General features: G+C 42.3%; 1 protein-coding gene across 18 annotated transcripts in view; it reads left to right on the top strand.

Annotated features, from left to right (window-relative positions):
• Positions 1–12,151, top strand: part of ADAMTS9 (ADAM metallopeptidase with thrombospondin type 1 motif 9) — an 813,664-nt gene that overhangs the window by 644,605 nt on the left and 156,908 nt on the right. For all 18 annotated transcript variants that reach the window (XR_013830124.1, XR_013830125.1, XR_013830126.1 and 15 more), the window contains 5 exons: positions 4,608–4,774; positions 4,867–4,996; positions 5,570–5,696; positions 10,596–10,806; positions 11,281–11,445. Coding sequence is in view for 2 of the 18 variants with exons in the window: in XM_079933633.1 (XP_079789759.1) it covers positions 4,608–4,774; positions 4,867–4,996; positions 5,570–5,696; positions 10,596–10,806; positions 11,281–11,445 (800 nt within the window). In the remaining 16 variants the exon portion in view is untranslated. The remainder of the gene's footprint in view (positions 1–4,607; positions 4,775–4,866; positions 4,997–5,569; positions 5,697–10,595; positions 10,807–11,280; positions 11,446–12,151) is intronic.

The following is a 12,151-nucleotide window of genomic DNA, read 5'->3' as shown; positions in this document are numbered from 1 at the left end:
AAATGGGGGGGAAACCAACCCAGGAAATTAGCTCCCTAATCGCATTAGTGGGAGGTTGGGCAGTAGACTGTTGTTTTCAGGAAACTATTTGTTTCACAAGGTACCGAAGCAGAAAGTCTCCATGTCAAAGGTCATCCTTTCAGCATAGACCCCTCCCTCCCGTTGGGTTGAAGCCAAGTTGCACCCAGTGCTACCATGTGCGTGTTTCTTTAGGAGAAAAAGGAGCCATTTCCATGGTGCTTATTTGTCTACAGGACACTTAGCCCTTGATTAATGGTGGCAGTGGGAAGACAGGAATCGATCCAGTTCAAGATAAAGCAGGAACTCCATTTCACCTGATGACTCCTATCTCCTTTCCTACTCACCGTCTAATGGGATAAGGAGCATGCAGTGAAGGGTGAAATGCCCCCGGGTCAGCATAAGCATGAGAGGAAGCCTGGAGACACTGGAAAGGAGCCCCAGAATTAACATAGGATAGATGATTGCTCTTTGAATACAGCCAGAACTGGATTATCGCTTAATTTACAGAACTGGCCTTGTGACATCTCATTTCCCCCCTTTTAGTGAAACGTCAGCTGAGTAGCTAGCATGCGACTTCACTTGAAAGAACTGGGTGATTTTTCTGGCAGCCCATCCTGCCACCGCCATGTAAGTGACCCACGTTAGGAGGCAGCCTCAGGAGGCCTGAGGTGCCACAGAAATAACCTCGCCTCCAACCAGTGACCCACTGAAACTCCTACATCTTGCATGGCCGGTGGGTCTCACGCTACAGGCGCTGCAGGGGAGATGAGGTTGTCAGAGGTTTACACTGACGGGGAAACAGTTATTTGGCTGGAAGCTGTGTGTTCTCCTTGTCACGAATGTCAGGTTCCATCAATCACTTGTTCTTTCGACATCGTTGACTGAGCACCTACTATGGACTGGGATCTTTCTTAGGCTGAGAAAAGTGCCTTTTTAAATGCTGGCTTTACTTAAAGAGGCTCATGCAGTCTAGCAGAACAAATATCTTAAATTTTTAAAAATCTCTAGCTAAACATATTTGCTTTCAATTTGTACATAAGATAACGCCTGAATTCATTCACTCATTTCGTGGATATGTGTTGACTTTCTTCTTAGAAAACTTTAGTGGTTAACAGGCTCTGGAGACACACTTCCACGATTAGAAGTCACCTGGCCTCAGAAAATATTATAATAATGTTTAAGTCATGCTTTTCTTATCCATGAATTAAGCAAGTATAAAAGTGTGATGAGGAGATAATGCATTTGAAGGCATTTTGACCCGCCAGCTACCAAATCCTATATGCACTATCCTGCTTCATGTTTGTAACAATTCTATAAGAAATCCATTATACAGAGGACGAAACTGAGGCTCAGAGAGGTTGAATAACTTACCCAAGGTCACATGAACAGAAAATGGGAAAAGAGTTAAAACCCTTATTGGTCTGACCTCAGACCCTGTACCCTTAACCACTTCACTTTACTACCTCCATATAGAAAAATGTGTAGCTGACCTGGGGATGAACATGACTGGGGTTGAGGCTTATTGGTGGGAGTGAATGGTGAGGTTGGAAGAATAGGTCATGATAAGATTTGCAAAGATACAGGAAGGTGATGCTAAGGAATTTGAGCTACGTTCTGTTGGTAGTAGAGGGACAATCAAAGGATTTTGGATCAAGAAGAAGAAGCCAAGATCCTGGATTGCCCATTTCAAAAGATTATCTTTTTAAAAGCTTTTGTTCCTGTGTCACCACTTTCTTCCCAACCATTTCCAACGAAGGCATCTTACTTTTACCTCAGGGCCAAGATGGGGCTTATAAGGTAGGAGTTCTGGTAGATGAAGCGCAGGTTTAGGGATCAAATTCGATGCAATTAATTCCTGACCCTGCGAAGAGCAGTCCTTGCATCAGTATAGCACCCAGCTGGGTGAACTCTGTGAGGTTCCCGTGTCCTGGAAAACAGGGACACTACTGCTACTGAGCCACAGGGAATATTCAGAGCTTCATTGAAGCCTTCATTAATTCCCACATAAGGGTATGATATCTACTTGCCCTAAATCCTCTCAACCTCTTCTACATATGCATTGCTTCTGGTCTACTTCTGGTGAAAGACAGTGCGTCACCTGCATCAGTGAAGGGCAGGTTAGGATCTGGCAGTCGCCTAAGATAACTTGGCTCCCCCCCCATCCCACAACCAAGACAGATGTCATCAATGATGCTGAGACACGATGCTGTCAGGGAATCCTGTTCTGCGTAGTTTCTTGAACGGCTAGTACCAAATGATTGACATTCGTGTCTGGGAGGACACCTGTTTGCCAACCCGGGGTCCAATTTCCACATTCCTTTTATTCACCTAGATACATGGCCTGTGCATTTCAAGGGATCCCTCGCTGCCAAGATTTGCTAATCGTGCACAACTTACAGAAGGTTACTGGCCTCTTTCTAGTATTTTGTTCAGGGCTCAAATGTTTAATAGCTCTGCTTTCTTGAGTACCTGCTACATGTCAAGCTCAAAACATGGGAGAATTCATTATTCAAAGAGCAGTAGTACTGGAAAAAAAAAAAGGTACTTAAAATAAAACCAAACTTTTATAGTAAATACTAGGGGGAAGATATGATTGGGATATGATTTGATTTGATCATGATATGATTGGGATTTTATCTTGAGAAATTAATCAAAAAGTATAAAAATAAATTTTATTTTTTCTTATATCCAACAAAATTGTATTTTGATTTTAATCATGCCCACGTTTTTAGAATGGAGAATAAGCAATTAATAAATATTTTTCCCTAAGTTTTCCAGTCAAGTCATGTGATAGAGTGGTACATTCTTTGCTTAAAGTTTGAATTTGACAGTAAAATCTGAAAGCGGGTCATTTTTTAAAAAGCTTCCTGAGGTTTTTATTCACTTTCCCAGTAGTCTCTCTTGACACTTGGATGAGTAAATTATTCCTTCCGAAGCAGCTGTCATCTCCTCTTCTTTGTCCATTTTTATTTCCTTTTCTTAAATGTCTAACTGGTCTAACTCTGTCATGTTCTTAGTTGGCCAGTGTTCTGGCACTTGACTCAAGCTGTTCTCTAACATTCCTTGTTCAGCTTCACTGATTGTTGCATCTTTTGCAAGATTCACAGTGGATTCATTCATTCTTCCCCCAAAAAACTATTTTTTGAGCATCTACCATGTGTTCTTTCAGAAGCTGAGATATAGCTGTGAATAAAGCAGTCCAAAAATCCTTGCTTACGTTCCTGTTTGGAGAGAGAGAGCATAAACAAAGTGATACGGAGAAAAATTAAGGTGGGAAATGGGATAGGAAGTATGGAATCTGTGATTCCAATGGGAGGGGCTTGCAGTTTTAAAAACAATGATCCAGGTAGGTTTTACCATGTAACAAATTATCTCAAGATCTAGTGGCTTACAACAACAAGTATATATAATATCCCAGTTTCTGTGTGTCAGGAATCTGGGAGCAGCATAGCTGGGTGTTTCAGGCTTAAGGTCTCTCCTGAAGTGGCTGTGAAGACTTCAGTTAGGGCTGTGATCCTGTCCGAAAGCTTGACTGGGGCTAGCAGATCCACTCACCAGATGCCTCACGTAGATGCTATTGGCAGTAGGCTTTGGTTCCTCACTGATTTTTGCAAGACGCCTCTCGATGAGGCTGCTTGAGTATCCTCACAACATGGCATCTGACTTCTCTCCTAAAGCCAGAGATTCAAGGAAGAGCAAGGTGGAGCCCTAATGCCTTTGACCTGGCCTTGGAAGTCACAGTATCCTAGTGATCACACCAGTGCTACTATTATTACATCAGTGCTACTCAGTGTGGTAGGGAACAACACAGGTGTGACTATCAAAAGGCAAGGATTGTTGGGGCCGTATTGGAGGCTGGCTACGTCAGTGGGCCTCACCAAGGAAGTGATATTTGAGCATCATATTGGCTGTGGATTTCTACATTTCAACATCTGTCTAAACAGAGAAAACTAACAAAGATTCAGTAGGTTCAGCTAATTCTCATATGAAGTAGAAAGGGTTATTTGTGTGGGAACCAATTTTGTAAGTGTTCATTTTATTAATATGCATTTTTAAATCATAAAACTTTTTTTCTTCTTTTAAATTGGGGTAATGTTGGTTTATAACATTAGATGTTTCACATGTACAGCATTTATATTTCTGCTTCTGTATATACTACAGCTTGCTCACCACAAAAAATTTAGTCTCCATCCATCACCATCCAGTTGATCTCCTTTACCCTTTTTGCCCCCCGCCCCGCCCCTTCTCCTCTGGTAACCACAGCTCATTGCTTCCATCTGTAATCCTGTGTTTGCGGGGCTTGTCTCAAAAACCCCAGGCTAATTAGCACACTTGTATTATATTTCTAATTTTCAAGGGCACCATGAAGGGGAGGTGTTTTATCTCCACTTAAGAGATAAAGAGATCAAGACCGAGAGGAGGAAAGTGATGTCCCAAGGCCACATAGTTGCCAGGTGGCAAAGTTCGGATTTGAGCCTGTGCGTGTCTGGCTGAACAGTCTACGTTCTTCACACTCTGGCTGTCTGCCTATCAAAGTATTATTTCAAGTGGCAGCAAATCAATGAATTCTCTTTTCTCATCTTTAGCTTTATCAAGCAGTAAAGGTGAATTCTTGCTAAATGGAGACTTTGTTGTCACAATGTCCAAAAGGGAAATCCGGGTTGGGAATGCCGTGATAGAGTACAGCGGGTCCGACAACGTAGTGGAAAGAATCAACTCCACAGATCGCATTGAACAAGAACTTTTGCTTCAGGTAAACACTTGGCAATGAGCCCATGCCCATTTTCTAACTCCAAGAATCACCAGGCCCATGCACATCCTCTCCATTTTGTCTGCACGTCCCAGGTGTTGTCCGTGGGAAAGTTATACAACCCCGATGTGCGCTATTCTTTCAACATTCCAATTGAAGACAAACCCCAGCAGTTTTACTGGAACAGTCATGGACCCTGGCAAGCATGCAGCAAACCCTGCCAAGGTATCTACTTTTAGGTTGAGTTTGGGGGATTCAAGGTGTTTTTTATTTTTTTGGAAGCAGCCGAATACATGCAATCTATAAACCTTTCGATCTGCATGCATTTTCTAATCTTTCTCTGCATCTATCTCGTCACTTTGGGCTGGCAAGTTGAGCTGTTCAAGGGATTCAGAATATGCTAGGTTTCCTCGTTATGTGTGAAGCCAAGCAAAATCAGCTCTGCCAAGCTGATTTTTCCAGAGACATAGATTTAGTAGTCGTATTATGTGGTTGATCTTGTTTCCTTTTGTCTACAGTATGAGTTGTCAAACTACAGCCAGGGGGCTGAATCCAGCCCACTTCCTGCTTTTATAAATAAAGTTTTATTGAAACACAGACACACCCATTTTTTACATTTGTAAGCAGCTGCTTTTGCCCTATAACAAGAGTTTAGTAGCTGCGACAGAAGTCATGTGGCCCACGAAACCAAAAATATTGACTACCTAACCCTTTACAGAAGATGTTTGCCAGTCCCTGGTCTAAATAGTTTATGGAATAGGCTACTTTGTCTGAATAATTTTTTTCCTCCTTGCTTAGGGGAGCGGAAACGAAAACCTGTTTGTACCAGGGAATCTGATCACCTTACAGTTTCTGATCAAAGATGTGATCGGCTGCCCCAGCCAGCACCCATTACTGAACCCTGCGGCACAGACTGTGACCTGAGGTGAGGCCAGTGTTTCCTCATGGTCTTTAGTACTGAGTTGTGAGGGTTTTGTAGGAGGTCTCTGCATGTGAGAAGCAGGTGTGGTTGTTAGTCTTTAGACCCCCTTCCTTGTGTTTCAGTGAAATAAGCTTTAGCCCATTTTCCATCCCTCTGAAACTGATTAAGACACATACCTGCAGATTTCTGGTTCTTCTCCTGAGAATTAGAAACAACTACTAGAGTATGGCACTTGCCAAAAAACGTTCTCATTTGACCCTCACAACTCGCCGCATAGGTGTTATTATGAGGGCGTTACGTCAAATGCAGAAGTTTGTTTGGAAAGGCAACAGAAAAGAGGTAACCTCGTCCATCAAGGTACCCATAATGCTCTGTATCCACCCACAGTGTTTATCACCCAGTATGAGAACTTTTACGTATGTGAAAGTTGCAACGCACTAATGTAGAGTTACGGAGGGAACCAGAAGAAAATTTATATAGAGATATCTAGATATGCAAACAGTTCTATATTTAAGAAAAATCTGAAATCTGAGGCAAGAAATGGCGAGTGAATAGAGAATTATCAAGCGTTTCCATTTCTCTTGGTGAAAAGGAATAACTCTGAGGAGTTTTCTGCTCCATGTCTGTTGCCCGCCCTACTTGCATTCCCTTAGATTTCACTTCCCCACTGACTGAATCCAGCTGGGGCCGGTAGAGTCTCAAAGGATCAGTGCAGATATTGTGGAACACCTGCCTGCAGCACTGAGCATGCTCTTATAATCCCAAGGAAGGCGGGTTTGTACAAAGAACCGCAAGTAATAGAACTTGACCATAAAAAAAAAAAGATTTTTGAAGAACCTTGTTTAAAGTTTATGCAAGGAGCACCAAGTTGAGGTGGAGATCATGTTTGAACTGTTTCTTCGAGAAACTAATATTTTTCACTTCAATCAGATTCTAAAATAAGCTGCCATTAGTTGGTGATGATGCTGGCGAATTGGATGTTCTCCAGAGTTTCTCCTGCATTGGAAGCTTTCTGACGGAGAACAAAAATTAAGCAAATTGTACAAAGTGAATGCATTGAAAGGTAGCCTTGGATCCATGATACTTTTATGTAGAATTATGAAGATACCAACTGGATTTCTTTTTACTTTGTATTAATGGTTTACGTGGAGTTACATGCTACTCAGAACTTGGTTAGAGAATAAAATACCAAGGGTAATAATAATAGCAGCAGCTACTTTTTGTGAGTACTTGTCATGTGTGTTAAATGCTACACATGCCTTGTCTCATTTAATCCTCCTAGTAGCCCTATGAAATGGATCCTACTTGCCCCCATTTCACAGATAAGGAAACTGAGCCTCTGTGAGGTTAAGTGTCCTGCCTGGAGTCACTTAGCTAATAAGTGTTGAGCTTGTATTTGCACTTTCTGATTCTGATTTTTATTAAAACTCATTTCACAATAACTAGGTAAATAAAGTCAGGTCTTAAAGTCTTTGCATTTCATATAGTAGGTATATCAAAGGTACTATTCTAAATTCCCCATTTGGAGAAAGCCACCTGCTTTTTTTTATACTTAACATAAAAAAAGAAAAAAAAAAACCACCTTAAACTCTGCTGATACCAAAGGAGGACAGTAGCTCAGGGAACCGGCTTGGGTGATGATAGCACCTCTGGCTGATTAAAGAAAAGAAAGTGAAGGAATTTTAGCCATGCCTTTTGGTAGATGTGTCTATGGTAGAAGTGACAGACCTTGTGGGGGAGAATTTAGAAATAAAAAAAATAAAAGGGGAAGTTTAGGATTAGTTTTTAAAGCCTCATAACTAGACAGGTGCATGCTTATGTCTGAAATTAAGTAGATCTTACTGATTGATTGATTGCACTGCACAGCTTGTGGGATCTTAGTTCCCCAACCAGGGATTGAACCCTGGCCCTCGGCAGTGCGAGCACAGAGTCCTAACCCCTGGACCCCCAGGGAAGTCCCTAGAAGTTTGTGTTTATATGTCAGCATTCAAGCTCATATCTTACTGGCATTTACAGATTGTTGGAAGAATAAAGTTGTTTACTGAAAAAACAGGCAAAGGCAGAAACTGAGCCCAAAGAAGGCATTACTGTCTGTCTTCTCTCTGTCAACTTGACAGTGGCTGTTTTTATGATTTATACTAATAATTGCCAAGTATCTTTGTGCAAAACTGAACGATTGGAGAGAAGATTAATACTGGTTGCTCAAACTCCACAACAGTTTTTCCCAAAACATTTTTATGGAATGCTAGTTGAACAGGATGATCCATGGCAAACCAGTATGTGTGAGAAGTATTACTGACTGTCTTCTCCACTATGTGAAGATTTGTAATTCAGATTAACATTCTGAAGGCCCTGAGAAGTTCTGCAATAGAGGAACTTGCTTAAATCAGTAGTTCCCCAAATTATTTAATGCCATAATGCTCCACACACCCACTGGAGACATACATTCTTTTCTGTTTTCCACTTATTAACAGACACTTTGCTTTTCTGCAATATAGTAACACATTACAATTGTTACATGACATGAATGAATGAGTTCAGAACACTGAAGGTGAGATGACTTGCCAGTGTGATAATAAGTGAAGTTAAGTGATAGCATTTTGAGAACTTCCCTAAAGCAGTGCTGTGACCTTTTCACAGACTACGCCATGTTCTCTGCCTGGGTTCTGGGGATTGTGTGAATATCAGGAAAACTCTGGTACACTTTTCCAGCCCAAGCTGCTGGTGCGCTTGTAGGGGGCAGGATTCCTGGCTCCCTTATCCAGGATGGAAAATAACCCTTCCACGAGGAAATGATGAAGGCAAAGAGAAGGTAGCTGAGAATCAAAGGGCGGATGAAAGTTCCAGATGCCTCTGTTGAATTGGTCCACATTTTTTGCCTCACTTCCTTAGGGAAGTGAGAGTTTGCCCAGATTAAACTTTGACAGGATGAGATAAAGCACTGTTTTACAATCCCCATGTAACATGTTCCGGTTAGAAATAAATCCTCCAAATACTATGTCACTCCCATGGAAAATCTCAGTAGCCCACTTTACATGCCAAATGTAGGAGTGGGTCAACTCTGACCTACTTTTGAGCATTTGTGAGAAATTCCAAGATAAGCTTGTGTCCAGTGCTCTTCTTCTCTTCCTGAGTGTAGAAGGGAGAACTTTTAGGACATTGGTATTTGGCAAGCCACGGAGTTTATGAGCAAGAGAGAATTAACGATCAAGAGCAAATTCAAATGAAGATTATAAAGAAATCATCCTTTTGGGATTGCTAAATTTGATCAACGAAACACGTTTCAAGCTCATTTTTTAGACTATTCTATTCATTTTAAGCATTTTTTTTTTTTTTTAAGCTCTAGCTCCACTGCTGGAGCATTAAAAGAACCACTTGATTTATCAGTACATACTGAGCACCTACTGTGTGCCAAAAAAGTCTTATAGGTACTAGGGATATAAAGTTGACAAAAATTTGTTAGATTCATATCTACTTTTAAAAGTGAATAATCGTGGGACCGGAAGGGATGGATAGGTGGAGCACAGAGGAGTTTTACGTCTGTGTGATACTGTAATGGTGGATATATATTCACTAAGCATGTGTCTAAACCCATAGAATATATAACATCAAGAGTGAACCCTAATGTAAACTATAGACTTTAGTTGATAATGATGTGACAACATAGGTTCATCAGTTGTAACAGATGTCCCACTCTGGTGGGGAGTGCTGCCGATGGGGAGGCTCTGCATATGTGAGGGCAGGGGTATGTGGGAAATCTCTGTACCTTCCTCTCGGTTTTGTCGTGGACCTAAAACTGCTCTAAAAAAAATTAGTCTTTAAAAAAAAAAATTGTGGGACTTCCCTGGTGGTCCAGTGGTTAAGAATCCGCCTTCTGATGCAGGGGACTTGGGTTCGATCCCTGGTCAGAGAACTAAGATCCCACATGCTGGGCTTCCCTGGTGGCGCACTGGTTGAGAGTCCGCCTGCCGTTGCAGGGGACGCGGGTTCGTGCCCCGGTCTGGGAGGATCCCACATGCCGTGGAGCGGCTGGGCCCGTGAGCCATGGCCGCTGAGCGTGTGCGTCCGGAGCCTGTGCTCCGCGGCGGGAGAGGCCACAGCAGTGAGAGGCCCGCATACCGCAAAAAAAAAAAAAAAAAAAAAGATCCCACATGCTGCTGGGCAACTAAGCCCATGTGCCGCAACTACTGAGCCCACCCACTCTGAAGCCCACGTGCCACAATGAAAGATCCCGTGTGCCACAACAAAGATCCCGCGTGCCACAACTAAGATGCTAAACAGCCAAAAAAAAAAAAATTGTAATTGAGTTATATAGACTACGGTCTATGCCTTCAAGCAACTTATAGTCTTTATTCACAGATAACAATGTACACAGTTTAGCATACTTGAAATTCACAATTATAGTCCAAATTATCCATTCCTTTATTAATTCACAGGATGTTCACTGAGCATTTTCCAGCACAGGCCCACGTAAAGGAGGTTTCCTAGGGATTGTTTCCAACAGTGATTCCCTGTTAAAGCAGCCTCCTTGACAAATGAAAGGCTGGGTCGCATGAACCTTTTAAATATAAAATTACTTTTTTTGCTCTGCTGAATTCCAATGGTTTTTTTTTTTTTTTTTTTTTTTGGTTACTTGAATTTCACATTGACTGTATCAGGGGAGAATCTTCACAAACACAGAACCACTGACTATCACTCTGTGACTTACGTGTACATTGGCAGCCATGAAAAATACATGGAAATGCTGGTTTTAAATTGGATTTCAGTAACTGACTGTGGCTTTGCGTTTCATGGTATTTGAGTTAAGGAAGAAAACAGAGCTCAACTCTTCCACCAGTCGAATCTCAATAAGACATATATATTTAATAGAAATGTTGGTTTCTCCCCGTTGTTTATGCATAGGTGGCATGTGGCTAGCAGGAGTGAATGTAGTGCCCAGTGTGGCTTGGGTTACCGCACATTAGACATCTACTGTGCCAGATACAGCAGGCTAGATGGGAAGACCGAGAAGGTTGATGACAGTTTTTGCAGCAGTCACCCCAAACCAAGCAACCGGGAAAAATGCTCAGGAGAATGTAACACTGGTGGCTGGCGCTATTCTGCTTGGACTGAAGTAAGTTGGTTCTCACTCAGAGTCTTCTTCTTGGAGTAAGTCTGATTAGCTGATGATGGCTCCTTGCAGAGCTGCATTGAGAAATCCCATTTAGAGTACCATGATTGATTTATAATGGCTGCCCCCATTAAAACTGCAGAAGAGTACCATGATTGATTTGTAATGTCTGATGTGAGCATGGCATGTGGAAAATTGGAAGTGGTGGGACAACTCAACAGAACACTTTTTTCATATCCCACAAACTATGTCCAGTTTTGTTTTCCTTTGCCAGTTTGCTAATATTGACCAGTATAAACCTGGTAAATAAATTGGTAACATGATCAACATGACTAAAATAACAACTAGAATTGACCAGGCTTTGTTGGTTGGTTGTTTCTTAAGGACTGGAAGAGACAAGCCAGCCTAGCCAGTATCTTGAGCATGCTTGATGAGAAACTCAGCAATAATTTTATTTCATTTGTTTTGTCCTTTCAGTGTTCTAAAAGCTGTGATGGTGGAAGCCAGAGGAGAAGGGCTATTTGTGTCAACACCCGTAATGACGTACTTGATGATAGCAAATGCACGCATCAAGAGAAAGTCACCATTCAGAAGTGCAACGAGTTCCCTTGTCCACAGTGGAAATCAGGAGACTGGTCAGAGGTGAGATGGAAAGGCTGTTATTTCCCCCAGCTCATCTCCGATACTCAATTCTGAGTCTCCCCCAGGTCGGTTCAAGGCTAGACCAGCTACACCTTTCTCCCACCTCCTCTTGAGGAAACAACTCCAGTCTCCCACCTGCCCCATGACTGTCTTCACTGGGCATGACTGGTCCACTGGCGACCTCAGAGTCACGGTGGGTTTATCTGGATTACCCACCGTAGTAGCTTCTGTTGGTGATTTTTTTCTCCTCTTTTTTTTTTTTTTTTTTTTGCGGTACGCGGGCCTCTCACTGTTGTGGCCTCTCCCGTTGTGGAGCACAGGCTCTGGACACACAGGCTCAGCGGCCATGGCTCACGGGCCCAGCCGCTCTGCGGCATGTGGGATCTTCCCGCACCAGGGCACGAACCCGAGTCCCCTGCATCGGTAGGCGGACTCTCAACCACTAGCACCACCAGGGAAGCTCTGTTAGTGATTTTTGAAGCTCCAGCTCCTCACCTTCCCTCCCCCTTGAGCCCTGGCTAAGTTGCTATAAAGGAAATCAGGGCTTTCTTTATTAATTATAAAGCTGCATTGGCTTCGATCTGAAGTCAAAAATAAGATTCCCTGATTTCTTACCTTTGAAATAAGAGAATTAGACCCCAGTGAGTGACCTATTTGATTACCCATCTAGTTGCTAGTGGAAAACTTGGGAAAAAGAGAAAGTAGC

This window comes from Stenella coeruleoalba, assembly GCF_951394435.1.
Source record: "Stenella coeruleoalba genome assembly, chromosome: 10".
Taxonomy (NCBI): domain Eukaryota; kingdom Metazoa; phylum Chordata; class Mammalia; order Artiodactyla; family Delphinidae; genus Stenella; species Stenella coeruleoalba.
This window is presented reverse-complemented; position numbering and strand designations above follow the sequence as displayed.